Source organism: Archocentrus centrarchus, chromosome 24 (assembly GCF_007364275.1).
Source record: "Archocentrus centrarchus isolate MPI-CPG fArcCen1 chromosome 24, fArcCen1, whole genome shotgun sequence".
Lineage (NCBI taxonomy): Eukaryota > Metazoa > Chordata > Actinopteri > Cichliformes > Cichlidae > Archocentrus > Archocentrus centrarchus.
Window position 1 is genome coordinate 5,866,912 of NC_044369.1, and position 25,766 is coordinate 5,892,677.

Here is a 25,766-nt window from a genome sequence, read left to right on the forward strand (position 1 = left end):
CAAATAAAATCCCTAAAAGCTGAATAATTATCAAATATTTGGTTATAGGTCCAATAGTTACGTTATTTGCTGGCAATGTTAAACTGAATGAAATGCAACCTTAGTAAATGTACTTGTTATATATTAGATCACATGTTAAGTACTATTATGAGCTAAGCTATGCTATTGATTAAGATTAAGATTAAGATTAAGATAGTGTTTATTTGTCACATGCACAGTTATACACAGTACAATGCACAGTGAAATGTATTTTGTACCTGCAACCATATATACACACACATATAAATAAGAAGAATAAAAATAAGAAAAAAAGTAATTCACACTATACACTATACTCTATATACTATACACTATACACACTTTTATAAATTATAATATTTACATTGTGCAATAATGGTCCAGTTAGGGCTCAGAGTTGAGCAGACGGATGGCTTGTGGGTAAAAACTCTTCTTCAACCTTTCAGTCTTAGCCCTCAGGCAGCGGTAACGCCGGCCTGATGGGAGCAGGGAGAAGAGAGAGTGTCCGGGGTGGCTGGGCTGTTTTAGGATCTTCATGGCCCTCAGCCTGCACTGCTTGGTGTAAATGTCCTGCAGGTTGGGGAGGGTGGTTCTGATGGTCCGTTCAGCTGAACGAACCACCCTTTTTAGGGCCATGAAGTCCTGCTTGGTGCAGTTTCCCATCCAGGTGGTGATGCTCCCACGCATGATGCTCTCAATGGTGCAGGTGTAAAAGTTCCTGAGCACCTTGAGTGGGAGCTTGAAGTCTCTCAGCCGCCTGAGGAGGTAGAGACGCTGTCTGGCCTTCTTCACAGTGATGTTTATGTGATGAGTCCAGGACAGGTCCTGTGAGATGGTCACTCCCAGGTATTTGAAAGTGTCCACTCTTTCCACCTCAGCACCACTGATGACAAGTGGATGGTAGTCCCTCTGCTGCTTCCTGCTGAAGTCCACGATCAGTTCCTTTGTTTTGCTGACGTTGAGCAGGAGGTGGTTCTCCTGGCACCAGTTCTCCAGGCGGGAGACCTCTCTCCTGTAGGCTGTCTCCTCATTGTGAGAGATTAGTCCCACAACAGCAGTGTCGTCAGCAAACTTGATGATGAAGACAGACCTTACACTTGCTTGGTCATTGCAAAAAGCGAAGTGCAGTACATTAATATTTTAAGCAATTAAGAGCCTTTGAAAGGCACCTTAATATACAAAAGTGAAGTTGTTTTTTTTTTTTTTTTCTAAAAAAACTTGCACATGATTAACTTCACCCTTGTATTGTAATCCAAAGGTTGTAGCTGAATGAAGTTAGCAGGCAGCAGTTGTAGCCAGTTTATCAAACTCTCAGAATATTGGCAGAATATTAATACTGAATATTGAGACTATAAATAGTGACTGGTGCTCAATTAATATGAGCTAGACTTCAGGGAGTGATTTGAGGCGAACACACACACACACACACACACACACACACACACACACACACACACACACACACACACACACACACACACACACACACACACACACACACACACACACACACAGAGTACAGTAGCTTTGTGATTTAGCACTCTGCGAGAACTCATGAGAGGCAATTTCACATCTTTCAATCCCATCAAACAGCCTCCCTCAAACTTAATTACCGCTGCTACAGCTAAGACAATGAAACCTCAGTATGATGAAAACCACTGAGGAGTCACACAAATTAGACCTGATATGTGTGAGTGCGTTAAACACTGTGTGTATACTGATTTCCCTCAAGCAAAGTAGTTGCACTTTATGACTGCTAGGTTTAGATAAGACAGGATAGGACCACTTCAGCTTTTACATTTCAGGGATTATATACCGAAACACTGGCACAGTGTTTTATCTATCCTATATTTTTACCTCCATTTGTGTTAAAAGTACACAGGAAAAAAGTTTTGGGTCAATGTAAGAACTAGCTAAGGCCAAGCTTAGGGTTGGGCATGTCTTTGTGATGGTAAAGGCAAAAAATATGCTATTTGTACGAGTATCTTTACCAATAATGCAGTGTATGACTATCTGTGAATAAAGCAAAGTGAAAGTGGAAAATTTTGGAGACCTCCTTTCATCACAGGACTATTTCAAGAGAGAGACTCAGCTTCAAGTCCAAAATTAGAGCTGGGTTAGGCTGGGGTTCGACACAGTTGTTTAAATGCCAAAGCAGGATTCAGCCAGGTCAACTTAGGACACCTGACAAAAGGTATATTTGTTTTTGTGAAGACAAAATCTCACATTTTGACCAAACCAGCATTGCTGAAAAATGCAGAGTTTTTGAATGTGAAAAGCCAAAAATGGAAATGAACTCTTTCCAAAGGATGCCTAGGCTCATCTTAAATAGGGTGTGGAGCTTAGTCATTCAGAGGAGCCTCAGAATGGCTGAGGCAAGTCAAGCACTATGAAATTTTGGGCTGTCCCAGACATAAAATGAACAATGTAAAAGAATCTTGTTAAAACTGTGGTGCTCGTTGCATAGTGGGAGAAGTTTAAAGTTTGTTGTTTACTGGTCTCACATCCAAATAAAGTCAGGGAGAGTCAGAAATTCAGGATTCAGCCAACAATGTAACTGCTGCTATGACCTACATCTACTAGCCAACCAATAGGAATGCATGAACAGATGTGCTAAAAACAAACTCAAACAGAATAAACTAAAGGAAAACATGCAAATTGAATCTTTGGGATTCAAACAAAGAAAAAAATTCAAGATGTGTCGAGGCAGAACGAGCTTATTTGGATAAACTGTCACCCAGCTGGGACAACAAAGACATTGCTATTGTGTTGCAAAGGCCTGGAAAAACAACTAAAGAGAGTGCAGGCAAAACTGATACTCTATCCAAATTTGTTAGATTTATGTCACACAGTGTGGCTAGCAACAAACTTAAAGGACTGCTGAATATGCTTGGTGTATAGGGATCTTTGAGGGAGAGTGTTTATTAGCCTTAAATTCATCACGTCTACAGAAACATGCTCCAAATCAGTGCTTATGGTGCTCCGTGTCTGCTGGACATGCAGTATCTGAACTTGATGCACCAACTCACTCTCTCCAGCAAACTCAGAGGAGGAGATTATCAGAAAGAAACAGTGAAGGGATTGCAACTGTGCATCACAGTTACAATTGAGCAGGGATTACCATAGCACAGTCTACTTGCTTTACACCTAACATCCTACCGAGATTTGTTAGATCCGTATTGCATGGGGTGGCTTGCAGTGAGCTAAAATCACACAGTGTGAGAACCCCCAGCGGAGGCAACTCTGTCATGCGACTAAGATGCCTCCTGAATGCCTCCTAGGTGAGGAGCTTCAGGCATCCTGGGGCAAATGCAGGACACACTGTAGAGATTATGTTTCCCAGTGGGCTTGGGACCACCTCTGTGTCCCCTCCAGAAGAGCTGGAGGCGGTGGACGAAGGGAGGTACTGCTGGGTGAATAGACTTTTTGATAAAGTGTGGATATTTTTGCCAGTCCTCAGGCCTTTTTGGTCTTTTTGAAGATGAAAGGATTTGTCTATTTATTGTAAGCACTATCCATGGTTCTCGAGTCAGTGGTGCCCTAGACGTGACAATTTGGCTCATCTGCCTCACTATATTATGTTGTTCCAGGTCCTGGTTACTGAATCTTAGAAAGAGTAACCAGCGTTTTCTGCTCTTCAGTAGTACGTACAGGTATCCTCAAGAATTTACCTCACTGAAGGCTCCTGTCTGTGGCTAATTCAAACCAGTCTGATCTGATTAGTCTAAAAGTGTTGAGACATTCAATCCAATAACATTATTGTTACTTTTTAAACTTATTGTACAGAGCTCTTAGTACAGTAAATGCAACTCACTGAACAGTGAATTTGTTGAGGACTATTTTTAGTGGCTGATACACAACGGCCTTCAATGCAAGGAACATTCCACCCAGTGTGTGCTAGGTGCACTTACTAGTTTTTGGAACTTGTTGACAAGACAAAAAATAAGACTTGGCTTTATAGTAATGCTAAATTTTGGTTAAGATTGTGTGGAAGGTTAGTGGCTGTTAAGGTTTGGGTTAAATTGAAAACGTATATATGTCCCTACAGGTGTAGTGCACACGTGTGTGTGTGTGTGTGTGTGTGTGTGTGTGTGTGTGTGTGTGTGTGTGTGTGTGTGTGTGTGTGTGTGTGTGTGTGTGTGTGTGTGTGTGAGACTAACACTAGCAGATGAAGGTGAAAATACTTTAACAGTATCTTTGTTGGTTTAGCTGAGTTTACAGAAGAATCCCAATATTAATTACATTTAGTCATTACTGTACCTTTGAGCCACTCCTAATCCACTTTAAACTCTCACACACACACACACACGTTTTTCTCACACAGCCTCACCTCTGTCAATCATCTTTATTGAACCTGGGTGATTCATGCATTTCCATTTAAATACAAAAAGGGGCCTGATAACATTGCTTTTTGTTTTATCTTGCTAAAAGCTCCAACCAACTAGTCCAAATAGGCTTCACCTGAAAGTGAAATTTTTAGTCCAAAGACAGTGACAGCAGCAATTTAACTCAGCGTCAGTGGAGTATTTCACTTGGGGGACAATTTGTATTTTTTTGGCATGCAGATTCCTGCAGAAGCTTGTGAACACTGAGCCATTAATTACGTCTGTCTCAGTTACTCCGAGCGATCATTTGCTTGCATTTCTCTGGAGATTTGCCTACTAAATCATAAGCTAAAGGAGGGTAGCAGAACAGTGAAACAGACGCTGGAGCATCCTGACACCAACCATAAGTGTCTCACACTAGTGTTAACTCGATATTTGATGATACGGTTTCGCCACATGGAGTGTGTGCCAGTACAGTAATTATGCCCCCAGAGACTTGGGAACATTTTGATTTGGTGCAGCATTTTAATTTTCAAGAGTCAAATTAATTTTGTGACGAGTCTAAAAATGTGTCTCTACTTGCGTGAATGCTAACAGCTGCATAGGACAGCAGAGTGATGAGGTGCAAGACGTGTAAATCAAACTAGAGACCGAAGCCTCTGCTGCGAGCTTGTTGAGGTCAAATTAAAATCTATTATCATCCAACAATGAGCTCACAGCAGGAGGTGGAGGATTAAAAGATCTGTTCACATACTGAGGCTGTTATTAAGAGATTATTATGACATTACTTTCACAGCCCAATAACATAACTGTTGTGTAGCGCACTTAAACAGCAAAGGATCAAATAGTCTTTATTCTCTGATATCCGTTTTACCTTCTTGTATTAGGTATCAAATGTGAGAAGCTGTCAAAGTGAAACTGGTTTCACTCTGCTCTGCTTTACTCTAGTTTCTTTATCTGGGTTATAGTTAATTGCTTTGATCGCTAAAATTATTAACCCCAGGCTCACTGCAGCCACTGCTGACCTTGATCCTAATTTTAGCATCACCGAGAAGGAGAGACCCCTTCCTGTCTATTTGTGCAATCAGCGATAATTTCACACAAACTTCAGAGCGAGTCATAACAACAAAACAGACCTACTTAACCAATCCTCCCTGGAGCACATGCCAGCTTTATTTTCAACGGTGAAGATAAAGATCTTACAGAAATCAAATACTAAAATGTAAAAAAAATCTGCTTGGGAAATAAGAGGTGCTCCTATTTTTGCTGTCATAAAAAGAATAGGGCCTCAGTGTGCTGGATAGTTTGGGTGATTTGAAAAGCACTCCAAAAAGCCAAAAGGAAAATACTCAGTATTGTTTTAACCAGTTCGGTTCATTGGCATTTCATTTACTCGAGCATAATAGATATTTTTGTTTATAAAATGGTCAGAAACATGGGAAAATGCTTAAATTTATCTAAAAAAAAAAAAAAAAAAGGTAACAGACTCACTGCCATTACTACATGCTGGCCAATTGTGGTTAATGTAATTCTGAGCCAAGAAAAAAAACCCACTGCAATAGATTGTAGAACCACCTTTAGCAGCAGCAACTTGAAGGATTCGTGGTTGGTTGAAGAGGAATTTTGGCCCATTTTTCTTTAGTGTTGCTTCAGTTCATTGAGATTTGAGGGAATCTGTTTATTCACAGCTCTCTTAAGATCCTGCCACACTTCAGTCATGTTAATGTCTGAACTTCGGGCCATTGCAGCACCTCTTTTTCAGACACTCTGTTAGAGATTTGCTGCTGTGTTTGGGATCATTACCCTGTTTGAATGACCCGATTTGGGTCAAGCTTTAGCGCTCATACAGATGACCTCACATTTAACTCTAGAATACTTTGGCATACAGTTTTCTAGAGGTTCATGGTCAACTCAGTGACTGCAGCGTAAGTCTGAGCCAGGAAAGGTCCTGTGGCTGCAAAACATGCTCAAATCATCACCCCTCCACCACAATGACTGACAGCAAGTTTTGCTGATATGATGTGTGTGGTTTTCACCAAGCACAGCGCTGTGCATTATGGTCAAACATCTCCACTTTGGTCTCCTCCATCCAAAGGACATTGTTCCAGACGTTTTTGTGATTTGTTTGAATGAGAGCTGTGCTGCCCTATTATTCCTGGTAAGAATAACACACACACACCTGAACCTCCAGACCAACAAACTGCCAAAGCTTCTTATTTGGGGATGATCAGTTAATCGAGTGCATTTGTTTAGCAGCACCTGGCTACTACTTACCCTCTTACACCTTATGGAAGCAGTAAGGGTGTCCTTAGTTTTTCAGAAGTCTGCATAGAGACCTGTAAAAACTTTCTTTTTCACATGAATGACTGAGTGTTACGACCTGACTCATAAGAACAATGGAAACTGACGGTAGAGCTTTGAATTATTTCAATTATTAAATATTAACAAAAGTTCCGATCTATGGGAAAATTGTAGAAATTTTAGCCAGGAGAGAGCACAAGATCTATCAAAGAGTGGTTTGAGTCACAAGCCATAATTACCAGTTAATGGAAATCATATAACAGAAGTCTGTTTGAAAGTTTTTTTGGGGGAGGAAACTAATCAGTTTGTCATTAAAATGTAACCCAAAGCTAACCCAACTCTTAGGTGGCTTGCTGATAACTTGGTGAATGCTGAGAGGTTAAGCTCATGCAGAATCTACTGTAATGCCAGCACAAGCTGCAAATGGGGAGTAAAACTGTGTGTTACATCCATTAATCTTACACATACAGGGATTCTAAAACGTGAATGTTTGTCTCTCTGCGTTAGCCCTGTAGTAGACTGGTAACTTATCCATAGTGGGCCTCAAATGTGCAAAATGCCCCCAGAGATCATACATGTAACATGCACACCGATACAGCTGCGACAGGCCATTACTGGCTGATAATATCTTTCAACATATGCTGCTGAGAGACACATATGCAGTAAGGCCTTACATATATGTCTGCTTAAACTATCCTAAAATATATTTAATGGCAGAGACACAGCCGACTGCTTTAGCGTAATGGGACAAATTAGGCTGCACGGTCAAGCATCATTTGCTCTCAGTACACAGGTCGGCTGTGGAAAAGCACAGCGCTGTTTTTAATCATTTACTGTTCATCAGCTTCCATGTTTTTGATCAGCTCGTCCTCTAAATTACCCGGAGAAGGCAGGTAAGCACAGTAAGTTTAAACATAATCTTACTGACATATCATCTTAATGAGTTAATGTAAGCAGTCTAGACAATCAGCCAACTTGGAGCACCGTAAGTGTTAATTTGTTGCGTGTTTCTATTGGCCTTAACAATTTAATGGTTTAATAAACGCTCTCCTTTACAGCACCTACAGACTGCATGATCTGAGGAATTTTACAAGTTCACTGCATGACACTTTATGCAATACTGATCTAATAAACTTGGGCAGGACACCAAGCTTGATATTTGCTACCTATTGAATCAGGGCAGAGCTGTTTTTCTCTTACATCCTAGATTAGATTTCTTACAACAGCTAAGTGAACCCTTTTAACTGTGTGATATAGGATCACTGTTTTAGATCTAGAAGCAAACCACCATCTTTCTCTTATAAGAGACCAACTTCGCAGAGTGTAAACCATGTGGGTTAGTTGCCACCACCAGTTCTAAACAGCTGTTTGCTACAGCTCTTGTGGGAGCACTGAATCAAAACAAGACCCATCACCGACGGGGATATCGTCCTGCGATTAATGAAAATATAAAATAAATGTAGAAGTCAGGATAACATTACAGCCCTGTTTCATAACTGAAACCCTTCAGCAGACATCTTATTACCTACTGCAAAACTGTTTTGCCCTAATTTGGAGTCTTGCCCCAAACTTTTATCCAAATGTTTTTAGTCACCCCTGGGTTAGTAAAGATATAATACATATTCCAGCAAAAAATATGTTTTCAATATTAACAAAGCTCATTAAATCAAAACCATTTTAAGCATGCTGTAAGAAATTATATTCTGTGGTTAACATTTCTACCAATACTTCTTTGGTAACCACATCCTAGAACAGACAAAAACCTTTCCATGGAAAACAAATTAGCGTGCACACTGCACTCTTCTACAAGGGTGTCCACTACATAATGTGTTTGTGTTTACATAACCTATAACAATAAGCCAGGCATAATGGATAATTGCAAGGTACTCTTATCATATTATACTCATGTGTGTACAGGAATATTACTACATAATGCACCCATACTACATAATCTGCTGACATAAGACAACCATGTCGTTTACATTTGAGCAACATGGCTGAGCAGTAGGTATGGCTTTAATATTGCTCAATGATGAGTCATAGTCTGTACTATTTATGGCCATGAGTCATCCCTGACCAACATGTTAGACAAGCTTAGCCAATCAGAAGCTGGCATCACAGGTTAATCAATAAGGCTGCAGGCTAGAACTGATGTTACTATGAACAGACTGGCTCTTTACCTAGAAATGTGGATTCCCCAGTTTCTCACTACCAGCTACTGCCAGCTGTTCAGTGACCGAGGTCAGTTGCTGGATATGGGAAATTCGCATTTTCTCCATTTCAGTCAATAAGGGTCAAATAGGTAAAGCCAATCACACAGCACCATATGATCATATGATTAGGCTAAGCCAATCGGACATGAGAAAGATGCTACATATCATTAGCATATATTATTCATTATAATTAGCAGTGTGTGTGTACAAAGGGTACTAAACATACAGAAATATGAATATTGTGTTGCCAAATTTCATGACTCAACTCCTTGCGGTTTTAAAGTATATATACTATATCTATAGACCGTCTATAGACCCATATGGATGGACATTATGATGACAATATCTTCCTGGTTTATTTTGCGTGGGAAGATGAAAAAAGTCAAGCTGAAGGCCCCAAAACAGTGAGATCCAGCATGCTAAAATGCTCCTGAGAGGAAGGAAATGTGAGCAACCTTGTTATTTGATCCATTAATATAAAAATACTGAAAAATACCAGTTTTAATATATGAAAAGAACTAGAAGTTAAATTAAGGCTCAGGCTGGATAACTTGATGAGCATCTACTCTTCATAATTTAATCTATAAAGTGACTATCCATATGAAGAGGATGACATTTAATTTAATTTCTTCTCACATACTTTGTCTTTGAGTACAGATAGTAAAATTTTGCATCATAGTATGACTCTGCTCAATTAAATTAAAAGGTTTTCAGCTATCACTCTTCCATCCATCTTCTGGTGAGTCTTTGTAGTCCAGTTATAGCGAAAGCATGTTACTCATGGATGTGTGGGTTTTGATTGAGCAGGTGAGGGTTCACACTCACCTTGACAGTGCTCTCTGCAGTGTTGAGCGACGCCTGCAGCTTGTGGGACTTCTCCCGGTTTTCCCGAGCCTCATCCGACACCCTGGCCAGCTCGGCCCTCAGCTTTCCGAGGGTTTTCTGGAGCGCCGCCTCCTGAGTCTGAAACTCCCGCCGCAGCTCGGCCTCAGTGCGCTTCCACGCCAACAGGTTGTCGGCGGTCAGCTGCTGGGTTCTCTTCATGGCCTCCAGCTCGCGTTCATAAAAGGCCTGAGCCTGGGGACAAACACAGACCTGTGAAAGTGTTTATCACTGTGGAAGAGATTTAAGCCAAAAACATTTTCGGTGCAAAACTAATTAATAAACCTCCCAATTTTAATGAAAACTGTAACTTTATGTTGAAAGGTTTAAAAACATTTCTCACAATAATGCAGTCTTGTCCTAAAATAACCAATGTAAGTGAAAGCTGGAGCCAAAATGACTTTCCTAACAGTGTTTACTGCCAATGAGGATTTTTTTTTTTTTTTTTTATTGAATTAATAGCATCTAAATGCAGTCCTTAAGTGCTACGGTGGCTTCTCCTGTACACAGATCTGCAGATGACAGCCTTCACTTTCAGCAGCGTCAACACTATAGTGCCAACAAATAAAATTTTCAGGCTTTTTTAATCATCACTAATCCAAGGACATTTAGCCGAGCCTGGTGCCAGATGAGACATTATGTGTGCAAACCTTTTAAATTTTTTGGCTTATTTTTAAAATATCACACCTTTAATCTGGACTCAGAATTAGGTTTTTGGGTTGGATTTAGACAGAATTACTCTGTATTTGTGACAGTAGTGACGGCAGGGAAAGGAAGTGCACCCACACTTTATTTAAAACATTAATAAATATCACAGATCAAAAACACGAAAAAAAACAAGCTTTACTGAAAATCTGTCCAAGAAAATCAGCAACAAAAGGTAAAAACAGAAACCAGGAAACAAGTAGGACCTTACAAAGACAAGGGGAAGACAAGACTATACAAAGGGCTAATTGCAAAACAAGACGGGTGGGAACAATTAACCACAGGTGAACACACTTTGGGCAGGGTGGGCAATCGCAAAAAAACACTGGCCTGTGTTAAACTTAGATATAAGTTTAACATTTATTAGTGGTGGTTATTACTGTAAATGTAATTTATATTCTACAGACGCACTGTACCTTGCTGAGTTTGGCCTCGTACTCCTCCACCAATCTCTTCTTGTCCTGTTTGAGCTCCTCCACCCGCTCCGTCAGAGAATCAACCTGCGGCAGGAAATCCCAATATGGAGACACAAAGAAACACCTGGCTGAGAGTTCAGCAGACTTGGTTTCTTAAAAAAAATAAAGCAACTGGATAGCTCTGTTACTTCTGCTGTGGAGAGATGACACAATATAAAATGTAGTGTATGCTAACATTAAAATGTTGTCAAAGGTAAGGTAAAGTAAAGTAGCACAAACAGTTAGAGCTTAGTACTCATTGCTGTCCCACTAGTGGTTTAGAAGTTGATACTTTGACTTTCAGGAGTTGCTCTACGTTTGCAGAAGCAAGCGTGTTACCTCGGCTTTATGGAGCTGAACCAGTTTCTCCTGGTCTTTGCTGTAGTTTGCATTCTGGCTCTGGTGGCTGCGAAGGAGCTCCTGGATTTCTTGCCTGTGCTCAGCCTTCAGCTCTTCAAGGGCGGCCCTCTTCTCCTGCTCAAACTGGGCCTGTGCCTGGCTGAATGTACGCAGCTTCTCCTCAAAGGACCGTCGCATCTCCTCCACCTCCCTCGACATGGACACCACACGCTGCGTGTGCTGCCAAAGGAGACAGGCATGAAAGGCTGAGCTAACGGGGGGATTGATTTATGGGGTTGTAGGCTTCTTACAGAGCGGGTGACTTTTCAAAAGGTCCAAACCAGGTGGTGGTGTATTGGCTTGGGGGATTTTGACCTTCTGGCTGCCAACCTGGCTGCTCTAAATTAGAAGTGAAAAGCAGCACACTAAATGGAAACCAAGTGTGTGAGCAGAAAACACTCTGAAGGTCATTGTTCAAAAACAAGAAAAATCTCATACAATATCGGCATAAGGGGTTATCATTCTGACATTGCCTCAATCCACTGATAATATGTAATATTGATAAGCAGAGAGGTGGTATCTAAAGCACCTGATCAGAAAAAAAACCTAAATACTTTATCATAAAGTCAGTGAGGCACATAGCTACCATCTGACAGGGGAAGATTTACTTATACATTTTATTTAATTTGATTGCACAGTCTGAAATTAGCATATCATTCACTAAAGTGGCAGATAATTACACAATCAGCATCAACAACTAGGTGCAATTTTATAAGCTCAAAAAGTAGCATATAAGCTGAGACCAGAGCAAATCAAACCTGCAAATGACTGTAAAAAAAAAATTCATCTGTAACAACATAAGTTCAAACACACATTTGCACATTTGCTGTCAGCACAGTTGTTCGATCTACAGCGCTGTTGCCTCACAACAAGAGGGTCCCAGGTTCAAATCCTTCCTCCAGAAGCTCTGGTTCCTCCTGCCGTCAAAACATGCTAGGCTAATTCTCCTCTCCCTGTGCCCTTGACCAGAGTACGGGTTTACAGCTGCCCACTGCTGCTAATAATGATTTTGAGTTAAAATGCAGAGAATGAATTTCCCTGTGGGGATAGATAAATGGTTTCTTCAGTTTACTGAGCCTTTGTGTGGTTGCATGTTCTGAATCAGGGATGTCACACTCGCTTTAGTTAATGGGCTAGACTGGCAAAACCACTGCATAATAATATACACATTTAGCAAATTCAATTCAGTTTTATTTTACTTATATAGCTCCAAATCACAATAACAGCCACCTCAAGGCACTTTATATTGTCAGGTAAAGACCCAACAATAGTAAGAGAAGACCCCAACAATCAAACAGCCCCCTATTAGCAAGTACTCGGCGACAGTGGGAAAGGAACCATCCATTTACAAAACAGACATTTAAAAAAAAAAAAAAAAGAGAAATCTGCTTGTTGGATATGAACTGCATATCAGAGTGGATCTATAAAAAGCAAAAACCTTCACATGTGGAGTGTTTGGAACTAAACAACTGTCATATTTAACTCTTAATGGTTCAAACAACTTATCAAGATCTACATTTAATTTTCCACACCTTTTCACTCTAGAGTAGTAATGCTGGCATCAGCTCTCCATAAATAGGGTAGCAGAAAATTCTTAATAGACAAGAAATATAATCTTGTACTACTTATATTTACTCATATGCTTTAATTTCAGTATGTTAATATCGAAATACCTGGAGTTAATGCCTTGGGCAAGAGACTGAACCCTGAGCTGTCTCTGATGCATCTACCAGGGTGTGAGTGAGTGTGTGTGTGTGTGTGTGTGTGAATGTTAGAAAGTACTGAGGTGAAGATAAAAGCGCTGTTATGAATGTGTATGACTGGGTGAATGAGACTTGTAGTAGAAAGCTGCAGTATTGTTTTTTCAGTTGTTATCAGTTATCCAGTGGGCTTCACTGGACGCTTTGATGGCCCAGGTCTGGCCCCCCAGGCCGCACTTTTGACACCCCTGCTCTACATCATACATCCAAGCTTGAGTCAATTTTTTTCATTCTTCCCTTTGTATCTTTGTATCACGAAGCTGCATGCACTCCATAAATCTGTATAACGATGTCCATTTGGTCAGCTATTGTTAGAGATTAGTTACACGCTTCACTGTCCTCCTGGGTCATACATACACATGATTTCATACACACTGGCTTGCTTATAAACTACATGTGCAAATGTGCACAGTGCTGTCCTGATGAATTACGAAGCAGAGGCAATTGACATCATCCATTAAGAGTGATATTTCTCTGCTACATATAAGAAATGAAAAAGAAACTAATTTAGATTTAGTGTCTTTATGTGTCTTAGGGAGATTGGATTGTTATTGGATATTGAAGAAACTACGTGTGAATGCATCCAAGAGGCACCCAGTGTTCAATACAACTTCCATTTGACTTGCAATCCAGGCAGATGTTGAGAAAATAAATGCATTTGTCTGTCCAAGTGTTGAATACAGTGTTTACTCCCAGCTGCGACTATGTCAAGCAGTCTGTGGAGACAGGCTATTGTTATTGCAATTATAACACTTACTTTGGAATAATATCAGTTGTCAGCTCCTGGAATCTGAACATGTAAGACTGTAGAAAAGTCACACTGAGTGCTTACAGCATTCATGTGATCCCTGGTCAGTAGAATAATTTGCTTGTGCATGTTAATTACAAGCTTCATTCAAAACCACGTCCAAAACAATGGCACTAATAAATCTGTATTTTTACTTAAGTAACTGTAAATAAAAGATGGATGAACACTGTGAGGCCTTGAGCTGAATGTTTTCACCTTCACCATCTTGGTGAAGGTGAAAACTGATAAACACTACATACCTGACCTAAAGCAAACCTTTGCCTCCTTTTCCATTCTTAAATGGATCATAATTTACAAAATTAAAATTGTGTTTTATTCAACTATTGAGACCATGAACTCATCAAAATGTTTACTGAGGTCATAGAGCAAGGAAATCAGAACAGGTGCCCCCTGCTGGACATTACAAAAAATGCAGGTTTGGGACATTAAACTACAATAGCCTCAGCTTGTTACAGAGTATTTTTACAGTATAGTATTGCTGTCTTTACTAAAGTAAAGGCTCTAAATGCTTCCTCAGGTGCTACATGAAACAGTTATTCAGTATAAATCCTGTGTAGCACCACTTTTCATGTATTTTAAAGGCTTATGGCAATGCTAAACCAGTTTTCACAGCTGTATTTTCTGATTCCCCCGTGGGCCTCACTCTGACTGGTTCCTGGCCTTTCCTGAACAGACTCATTCATAGGTTAAACCAAGCCAAGTTATTTAGCCAAGCCAAGTTAGTTATCCCCATCCCTATGTGTTCGCTATTGATTTCCATCTTTTAAGGCAGCGTCTGTAGAGGGCAGCACAGCCGCAGTCACCTATCTCCCATGTCTTGTTGATTGCTTGTATTGTCTTTGAATGGGTGTTCTGGAACTCTTTAATTTCCCTGAAAAGGGATAAAGTTTAATCTAATCTAATCTAATCTATTTTATGTCTTTCTCTCTCTGATCTAACTTTTCCTTTGTCCCACCATGAGCCCAACTCCACCTTTAACCAGATGACCCAGGATTCTTTGTTTGCTGTGCTCTGTGATGATCTGCTCCAGCCTCAGTAACAGCAAACATAGATTCAGAGAAGGTGCTAAAACATTATTAATAAATCACCATCTCATATTCTTGTGGTGAAGTTTCTTCTGGTTGACTTGTTTAAAAAAATCTACTAAAATGCACAAGAAAATTTAAGTGATGATGTTATGGCCCTGTTTGCAGGGAAATAGTACTCATTCTACCCAGCATGTTGCCAGGATACCCCCGACAGAAGAAAATGCATATATGGATAAAGTTAAATAAAAATGCATTAAATCATATCTGGATTTTATGCACAGACGCCTTGAAACAACAAGTGAAAACAGGGCCTGAAGGAGTCCTGACCACTCACGGCAAAGTAAGATAGCTGATGCAGACAAAGAGACTCTTCACCTCACAGCAGGACAGAGAAACAGACCTAATAGTGATTACCTGCAGCTGTGAGTGCAGACACAGCTGCTTCTTGCCTCAGGCACACACAGACACCTCATCACTCCTCCATCTACCTGGGCCTCGGTGCAGAGCTGCATGTCCTCCACCCTTTGGCGGTAGCTCTCAAACTCAGCCAGGGCCTGCCTCTTCATCCTCTCATGGAGCTCCATGGATTCCTCCAGAGACTGGATCCGCCTCTTCAGGTCCATCTCATCACTGATCTTGCTTTTATACTGGGACAAACACAAACACAAAGTTCAGTAAGGCACTCACTATCATCCAAATCTGGTATCTTAATGATAAAAAAAATGTGGAAATGTTTACTCTACAAGATGCAATGCATCATGCCCTTCACATCCTGCAAAACTTTTGTGATATTTTTTGATATTATGAGACATAAAATGCACGCAAAGACCAGTAAATAAACAACCTGGACTTCAGCTTTAATTAAAATTACACTTTAATAGATTGGCTGATGTGTACAGAATTTAAATTAGTCCTTGATTTTCTCATTATGACAACAAATGAAAATTAAAATTAAAAGATTAAATAGGTACATCCAATTCGGTTGAAATTAACTAAAAAGCATTCAGAGCACACCAGTAAACACTGCCCCCCCAGAGAAACGAAGAAGAGAAACAGAGCAAGGAAATGTCTGCGTATTCAAGTTGAGCTGATCGAGGTTAGTCATATTACTCACAGAGAGGCAAGGCATTGTCATCAAGAGTAATGACGTGACATATAGATTTAAATAATTAATATCCATGTGATTTATAATTGATGAGTTCATTTTAAATGTGGGTTGAGTTCTTCAGTGAGTGCAAAGCTCCTGATGTATTTTAGCTACACAGTGTATGACTGTGAATGATGTTTGCTTTCTGTTTAATCACTTCCTATTTTATTTTGAAATCTGTTCTACACCTGATTTATTTCACCTTCTCCCTTTTGTGCTTTTTCCTGCCCTTTTTGTGCAACATGAAATATAACTCCTGCCCAATCCACAGTTTCCAGATCACCTTGTGTTTTGTGCAGGAATAATGGGTATTCCTGGAATGCCTTTCCCTTGTATAGAGCTTCCTGTGTATGACTATTTGATCATTGATCTTACCGACTGCGTCTGCCTGCATGATCCCTGCCTGAATTTAAGATTTTGACTTTGTTTATTACCTCATCTCATGCAGTTCTGCTTTGGTTCTGATTGTTACACACAGTACAATATATGTGATAGAATGTGACTCTTGACTATGGTGAGATTTCTAAACCAAGCAGACTCCAAAAGGTCCACAAAAGTAACTTGGTATGAATTGTGAAAATGTGCTTTATCATTTAAAAACATTCAACTAGATGGACGCAGTTTTATCTAATAATAAAAACATACTGAATCTTTGGGCAAATAAAAACTCAGATATAACTGAAAGACAAATCATCCACTTTCCTGAGGGTGCAAAAAAAAAAAAATGTTGCTTTTGCTGCATTGCTTGACTTATACGCCAGAAGTTTCTCTGATGAGTACGGAGAAAAGTTTGACTTTCCTTGACAGTCAACTTCATCTTGGCACTAAGCCCAAACCAGCTAAACTGAGAAGGTACGCAGACAGTTTAGACAAGTCTGGTTTTGCTAAGAAAAGTGACGGCGATCAAAATGCATCATGTGTCTCAGGTGCAAGTGAACAAAGCTGTGAACCCACTCAAGATGAATCACAGCTGCAAAGTGTCTGTGAGCCCTTTGAGAGTTTTCTGATCTTCAAAACACGTTTGCGGCAAGAACAAAATCGATTTGTGTGGACTTTGGATAAAGGGCTGGTTGTGATGAAGGAAAACCAACTCTAAATAGTTATTCAGAAATGACAGTTAAGACTATAAGTGGTTTATTATTATTGTTATTAATCTTAACATTCTGAGACAGCCTCTGTTCTAATGACTCCTTTTAGCTGTTTAAATCTTGTCTTTCATCAATATTCCAAAATGAGTCAAATCCCAGCAGCTACAAGAGTTCAAGAGTCAGTTATTCCTTAAGTAATAATATAGTTTGCCTCATAGCATAACTCCCTAAGTCATATTTTGGCCAAATTGAGGTATCTCCCTAACTCCACTTTGCTGACAATTTGGATTAATTGAGGCAGATTTGGCCAAAATATGACTTAGGCAATTCTGCTATGAGGCCAGTGATACACATTTTTGCACTCTTCCAATGCAGCAGTGATTGATAAAATTACCCATTTCAAATAATTATCATTTATAATTATATTTGTTATATCGTTGTGTCTAATTTTATTAAGCTTTATAAAAATTTTGTTTACTGGTGCTCAGTTTCATTTTTAACTGCTGTAACAGAGGATTTTCCCAACTTTTATGATGAATAAAGTACCTTATCTTAATCTTTTAGGTCAAAATGAACCAAGGCCTCTGAGACCTGAGAAGTGTCTCAATTACCTAATTTTGGAAAACAGGCATTGCTTACATATTATTCCTCCTCCTCCTCCTCCTTTTATAGTAGCGGTCAGATTTGGACAAACTGTAGATGCTTAGATTCAGTATGAATTCACTCTGGGTGGCGTTACATCATTTCAGCGCATGCAGACATCTTTGTTCTCCTGGATACTGAGCCTTGCTGCAATAAATGTCTCTGCAGGAGTCCTGAGACTCCTGAATGTTCTTTCTGCATGGGTGAATCTGGTCTAACCAGATTCCCACAACACTGTCTTCTCTCTTTTATCTGCAGTCTTCATTCTTCTTCAGCATTAACAAAAAGAGCCAAACACTGATGATATCATGTGTGCTTCTGGCATTTGTACAGTCTGTGTGTTCCTGATGGACTGGCAGGTGTGTTGGAGGAAAATACTTTGCACTTAATGATCAAATATTTATTGAATTACAACGCTTGGTCCTAATTATATAATCAATTACATGAATGCCACTGTATAAACTCAGTGAGTACCTGCTGTAGCTTTTTTTTTTTTTTTCTTTTACCAACTTTTGCATCTGGCTATTGATATTTTACTACATATACACAATAGTTCTTTCTTTCTGGGGGGGGGGGGGGGGGGGGGGGGGGGGGCACATTATGAACTTAATATGATTTAACAACACTGGAACATTTGATATATTAGCAGTTTTGCTTTTAAACCTGCTTCCTTGTGTTTTGGACAGGAACAAAAGCCCTCCGACGTGTTGTGTAAACAGCACAAAACACTGTTGGCACAGAGGTGCCATCTTTAAAACATCTCTACATGAGTAGCTGTGTGAAGAGGGCCAAGCACATCAACTGCAGACCCTGGACACCATTTATTTAAGCTCCTACCATCTGAGGCTTTCGAACAATCCACGCACAAACAGACCGAATCACAGCTTCTGCACTAAAGCTCTGACTCTGCTCAACTCAAACATCTCAGTCTGAAAATGAAATGTAAATAGCTTTACTAATACTACTTTCACGACACTTGCATCCTCATTAACTGTCCAATTATAAAGCTGCTTGTTCAGACTTGTATATTTCAGGGCGCTTATTTTAAAGCCCCTTCCTAAATGAACGGAGCAATAATTTTAATTTTAAAGGTCACTGGGACATAAATACTGCATGTATGGAATAATCAGTCAAATCCATTAAAACTGCTCAAAACTTTGCTTTGATATATGGTTTAAAAATTTTTAAAGGATTCTTTACTATTGTGAGATAGGGACAATACTCACATATTTGAGGATTATTCAGACAATTATGAATGGATTTTGATGAAAATTTCCAGAGGTGTTGGGGTGGCACAAGGAACAACTGTTTAAATTTTGGCTGTGATCCGGATCACGATCTGGATCCAGGATTTTGTTAAAGGATTCTTTACCATTGTGAGTTATGGATAATATTCTCATATTTGCATCTAAGCTTATGAGGGTAAGTCAGAATCCTCTAAAAACAAGAAAAAGATTACCTTAAGTTCTGTCATATAACAAAGATTGTTCATGATTGACGGAGGACTTCAAATCTAATGATCCAGAATGCTGAAAATTATAGGGTCAAAAAATAATTCACTCCTGTAGAGTAAAAAAAAAGCCAGGAGGAGAACCTCATGGAATATGACAACATTGATTTTATCTATTGGAGTGTAGTATTGTCACATAAAGATTTTGGGATGGGTGAGGTATGTGCTCTACTGAGTGCCCTTCTAGTTCTCCAATAGGTTTCTAATCAAGATTCTTTGAGTCCTCCAGATACACTAGTGAAAAAGAAAAATTTCATAGGACCCTATAAAGGCCTGCGAAAAACTAAGTGTTAACTCAATGCCACAATCTCCCCAGGAGTGGACTTCCCATCAAGTTCACCCAAATGTCAGACCATGCAGTGATCAGAGAAACTGCAAAAAACAAACAAAAAAACAAAAGCTACATGTCAGACTCTACACCTGAGATGCAGCTCTACATTTCATTTAGTATGTAACATGTAACTGAAGCCTGTGCATCTTTCAGCCGCTCCTTTATTTGCAAGGGGTCTCCACAGCAGAGGGATCTGCACATTTGATTCAGCACAGATTGTTTTATGCTGCACGCCCTTCGTGACACAACTCCAAGGGATTTGTGTCTCCTCCCGGTTCTTAAACCGCGAATGTTTTGTGTGTTAGTTGAATGTGTTGACCACTACACAAAGACTGAACAAGAATTGCCTGTTTGGAAGGACTGCTAGGAGACAGTCTCTTCTCTCTGAAAAGAACACGATAGCACAGCTAAGGTTTACAAAGCTGCATCTGAACAAACCACAAGACTTCTGGAACAATATCCTTTGGACAGACAAGACCAAGGTGGAGACATCTGGCCATAATACACAGCACCAGTGAAAACCAACAGCATATCAGCACAAACCCCTCATACCAGCTGTCCAGCACAGTGGTGCAGGGGTGATGATTTGGGTTTGTTTTGCAGCCACAGGACCTGGGCATCCTGTAGTCACTGAGCTAACTATGAACTCCTCTGTATACCACAGTATACACAGAGTCAAATGTGAGGCCATCTGTCTGACAGCTAAAGCTTGGCCCAAACTGGGTCATGCAACACAATGATCCCAAGCACACCAGCAGATCTACAACAGAATGGCTGAAAAAGAAAAGACTCATTCATCAAAGACTGAATGACTGGATCATTGAAGTGCATGAACCAGCTGAAGATTGTAGGCTGAAATGTTGTAATTTAACAAATATTTCAGTGGTGAGTGAAACAATGTGAGGGAGTTACACTCAGTTTCTTGTAGACTGTACTGTGTTATGTGTCCAAGCTCTGACATCGTTGTGTAATGCCTTCTTATATAATATGTATGTCCACTAGCCACAGGGTCTATCATCTGCTCCTATCTGTCTTTACAAAAGTACATACAAAAGGAGAACCTAAACTTTTTGGGACATAATTCACCTTATTTTCATTGATTTCAGTTGATCAAATTCAAACATATGAGACAACAGAGTGTTTGTGGTAAAGTAAGAAGCATAAACCTGGAGAATCTTCTCTCTGGTCTCAGAAAGAATCTGCTGGACCTCCTCTTCATGAGCCTCCTTCAGAGTGGCGATGGCTGCCTCGTGTTCATCATTTTTTGTGTTCAGTGCATAGATAACCTGCACAATAGAGAAGAAACACATGAGCTATTATACATAATCATAATCAAGATTTAATGCAATATTAATACTGTTTTTGGCACCTGAATAGACCATTAATAGCAATATTTAGCCAACATGCTATGACTGCTGTGTTGGACATATTGTGTTGAAATATTAATGTGGGAGCTAGCAGCAGAACATGAGGGTGAAGTAAAGAAAAATGAGAGCAGAATAATAAACCTGTAAGATGAAAGGGAGGCTGATGCTGATGTTTTTAGGATGAAGCTGCCAACATGGTTCAAGGACCGAAAAAACCTCTCCTACAATATCAAGTCCATGAACTCTTTATGAAGAACAGTTGTTACGTAGTGCAGACTTGGTGTTTAGAGACACGGTGTTTAAAACATCTGCTATAATGTTCAAACATCACCTTGAATCAATGAAAAGAAAATAATTCACAATTTTGAAAACTCAAGATAGAGACTTTGCGTAGACTTTGTGTACTTTGCGTAGAGTGTGGAAAATGTTTTTAAACTGCCTCAGAAACTTACAATAATGTGTGCTAGAAACATTAACTCCGCAACAGAAACACACTACAGTTTAAATTACTGTTTTGTTTTTTTTTTGGGGGGGGGGGGGGGTTGCACACATCAACGTTCAATTACAGATGTGCAAGCTTTATAACACTTGACAAATAAATAATCTTTGCAATTTTTAAATCAAGCAGACTAAATTTAATTTTCAAAAATCTGCAAAGTTAGATTTTTATGTGCATTTCATGTAAACTACACAAGTAAACACCTTTTCGTTAACTGACAAACATTTTGTGTTTAAAAGACGGTCAAAACAACAGAAGAATACAGAAACTCTTAAGGCAGCACAGACTCTTTGCCTTAGGCCTCAGTCACACAGGAACCAAAACCCTCCTCATCATTACTTTGGTTGCTAGCAGGTTGCTGTGGTTTGCCAAAGTTGCACGAAGATGGAAACTTGTCTGCAAATACTAGCCATTTACTTTATGAGCTGTAGTGACGCTTACTAGTCGCACCTTACTGTTGCAACCAACACATTTCAAAAGACTTTTACTTCGAAGGCAAGCGTTTTCCACTTCCAGTTTGCGTTGCACTTTTTAGAGTTTCACTACATTTAGTGAGTAGTTGGTGTGCAGACAAGTCATGGGCTTCCATGTGAACTACAGGCGACCATGACAATCTGGTATCTGGGAATCCACATTTTCCCCTTGTGACCGGTGGTCGCCAGGGGGTCACTGACTGATCTCTAGGCCTGTGTGACTGAGGCTTTAACAATAAATCACAGTCAACCCCAAAGACACACTGTGAGTCCCAACAGTTATGTTGTTACATGAGGATGTATTTTGTTACAAGCCATACTACCAGTATTTCTTAAAGTTGACTAAAATGCTATAATGGTGAGAAATAAATGTTTCGAATTCTACTGAATTACAATTAAGTAGAAGTGAGCTGCAGTACTATATATATATATATATATATATATATATATATATATATATATATAGCTAGCATAACGCCGCTGAAAGCTCAGCTTACCTCAAAAGTATCAGTGATCTCATAGAAAACTATGAATTTCACATTGCCATAAATATATATTGTTTAAGATATAGCCAACAGTAATTCTTTTAAGACTTCACCTTCACAAGTAAATTATATCTTATAAGTTGTAAAGCATCAACATACTATGAGTTTTTTTCTATTTCTCCTCCATACGTGATGCCCTGCAGCCATAAATTAGAACTTGACTGATGCTGTGTATTGCTGGGGATAAAAATAACACAAGCAAACTGCTGTGCATGAGATTGACCTTTAAATCCATCCAAAAATACATGCCACCGTCCAATAATTTGACAGTGCAGTGATCCCCTGCTCAGAGGCAGAGAGAGAGGACAGAAATGGGTTTTACATTTCCACATGAAAAACTGTGAGACAGTCGTCCTCTGCTTTTCTCCCTGCCGCGAGAAACAAAGCTATGCGTTGCCTCTTTGAAAAACCAAGTCAATAATTCAGCACATTGAACTGTGCTAGGGTGCTAAAGAGCCTTTGTTTACTTTGGGCCAAAGTCCATCAACAGAATTAGAAAAGAGTGCAGAAAAAAAAGAAGAAGAGAAATAAAGGAGGGCAAAAGCTTTTTCCAAAACAATGGCATCCACTTTTTATTCTGTGCCATGCCGTGCCTTACTGGGAGAAGAAATGTAGTGCATGTAGTTTGACAAGTGCTGATGTTTTTCAGATTCTCATTGTTTATTCCCCAAGCACTCACCCTGTTTTTGCTGACAGCTGCAGAGCTGAGCAGTGAGCGAAAGAAGTCACTTTATAATCAAAGACATACTCAGCTGTAGGATGAAACCCCTCATGTGATTCCGTAAACCACTGAAGGTGAAACAGGACCAGAAACCTTTCATTTGGCCAAAAGTTCAAATTATTGCCGTGCAAGATTTAACCAGTTAGCTTTTTCAATGTAAAGATATTAATTTATGAACACTTTAAATTGCAATTAAAGTTAATAGATATTAAGGGGTTTTGATTCCATAGACTATTCATAAGTCCACATTAATAATAAAAAATCTATTAGCCTTAAGAGGCAACGTTTTTTTTTTTTGGATCCATTAGCTGCAAATAACCATAGTTAATGGCTAATAATTAATCCTAATAAAGCACCAAATAAGCCTAGTAAAGGTTTATAAATGGTATAACAGGTAAGTTAGTTTATTTAGTGTTTTTTATAAAAATGATAAAAACTATAAATTTTATAACAGGATTCTTAAACAGCTTTCTGCTAAGTGTTGAATGTCTAATCTAACTTTAAGCATGTTTATGACTGTATTAACATTTATACAGCCTGATTAGCACATAGTAAATAGATATTAACTAATATTATTACATGGAGTTTAAGATAATGCATTACTATTTACTATCCTAACAATATTAATATTACACTAATGGCCCTGTGAGATTGTTATAATTACAGTTCCACCGATTATTAAAACGATATAATCAAGATTAAACAGTTACTGTGGCAGCGTCTGTTTAAAAATAATCCTCTTCTTTTGCCTTCCAGCACATCACTTTCCTTTCCTTTTTATCCACTGTGCTCAGGTCAGATTTATGTACTTATTTATTCACTTGAATTATAAATCAAGTTAATAGAAATCCTCTTAAAAAGACAATTTGTTCTTTAAAAAAATGAAAATAAAAAAATGAAAATAAAATTGTATTTAATATGTGTGATCTCAATATTGACAAAATAATTATGATTATGATATTTACCATAATCAAACAGCCATAGACTGTACTTTGGGTTCAGACTCCAAGATCTTCACTCTCATCAAATATGAAAAACATACAAAATTTGGGCGTGATGAGCAAACACAGAGGCCCCAGGTGGATGTTGGGGTGCTGGAGAGGTTAAAAACTGAAGTCTGACATTTCAAAGGGACAGGTTGGAAACTCTGTAGCTTAAATAGAAAATGTAATTAAAACAGTTTAATCAGGAGGGCTTAATTGTCCTATTCCAACCTTGAAAACATGATAATCATAATATAACAATTATTTATGTGTTCAGAAGACCAAAGAGAAGGTTTGTGGATATAGTGAAGGATGATATGCAAAGGGTTGGTGTGACAGAAGAGGATGCTGGGGATAGGATGAGATGGAGGCGGATGATCAGTTGTCGTGATAGAGTAGCCAGAAGAAGCAGCTCATGTTTTGTCTTTTACTTATAATTTTCCTTTCAAGTACTTTCCCTCTTTAACACCCCAAACTCTCTCCCCTACAGGCTGTGGCAGGTTTAGCTCAGACAATTCATGTGGGTGTCAGAGGACAGGCCGGGGGGGGATCACCAAAATCAGCAGAACTGGATCCCTGCTTATGAATATCTATCCAAAATTTCTAGTGGTTTACATAATAAAGTATTTCAGGCCATACGACTTTCCTCCTCCCCCTTGTTGTACATTTAACCCTGATTTTTTATATGCTGATTAGTGCCTACAGTGTACTTGATCTTCGTCCCACCTTTCTTTGCTGCTCGGGCAGGTATCCCAGTCCCAGGCTCCAACACTAATTACAGCAACTGGCTCAAAATGACTGCCAGTTTGTCATTTGACAGCGGTGATTTAAAGTGAGGAGTCTGCCTCATGGCTCCTTGTTTGTAGCATTGTTGTCTAGTAATTTGGTTAACACTGAGTGTACCTTGGAGGGCTTTGTGTTCTGCTTGACATGTATGTGCGTGCTTCTTTTTAGTTCTGTAACCTGAGATACTTGCCTAAGCCTGGAGACTGGCTCTCTGCTTACAGGTAAAAGGATTTTTTTTTAATTCTGGTATGATTCTGTTGCTTAGGGTTAAAAAGGTCATATTTTGATTCATTTCTGTCTCCTGTGCTGTTTTATTTTAATTTATCCATTAATACCTTTTAATTGTGACTCAACCCTCATAACACTGACTGACATCCCCAGAACCGTGTGACCAATATTTCTAATTATTAACACACTGATGATTGATGAAACAAAGTGTTTAAAACATAAATTTTCAAGTCAAGTCAAGATTATTAATATCGTCTTAGTTGATCCCAGAAGAATTACAACCTGTGTTGCCCTTCGGACCTCTCACTTTAAGTCTCCTTCACTGCTCCATTGTATTTCACAAATGATCAGTGAAGTATCTGAGATCAGAGACAAACTGCAGAGAGCCAAATAAAGCTGAGGAAAATTTGGTTTGCTCCAAAATAAAACATCTTTTCCTCATCAACACGCCTAAATTATTCAGCTCAGACTCTCATCAGCTTAAGGAGTGAACACAGACGACGGAACGGTTAGACGAGCTCAAATCTCCATCGCTTCCCGAGAGTCATCAGC

At 39.3% G+C, this 25,766-nt stretch overlaps 1 protein-coding gene across 2 annotated transcripts in view; it reads right to left on the minus strand.

Annotated features, from left to right (window-relative positions):
* The window catches only part of fam184ab (family with sequence similarity 184 member Ab), a 219,091-nt gene that overhangs the window by 120,999 nt on the left and 72,326 nt on the right, over positions 1 to 25,766 (minus strand). For both annotated transcript variants that reach the window (XM_030722256.1, XM_030722255.1), the window contains exons 2-6: positions 20,779 to 20,898; positions 15,383 to 15,541; positions 11,239 to 11,478; positions 10,861 to 10,944; positions 9,683 to 9,934 (exon numbers count right to left, since the gene is read on the minus strand). In XM_030722256.1, coding sequence (XP_030578116.1) covers positions 9,683 to 9,934; positions 10,861 to 10,944; positions 11,239 to 11,478; positions 15,383 to 15,541; positions 20,779 to 20,898 — 855 coding nt within the window. The remainder of the gene's footprint in view (positions 1 to 9,682; positions 9,935 to 10,860; positions 10,945 to 11,238; positions 11,479 to 15,382; positions 15,542 to 20,778; positions 20,899 to 25,766) is intronic.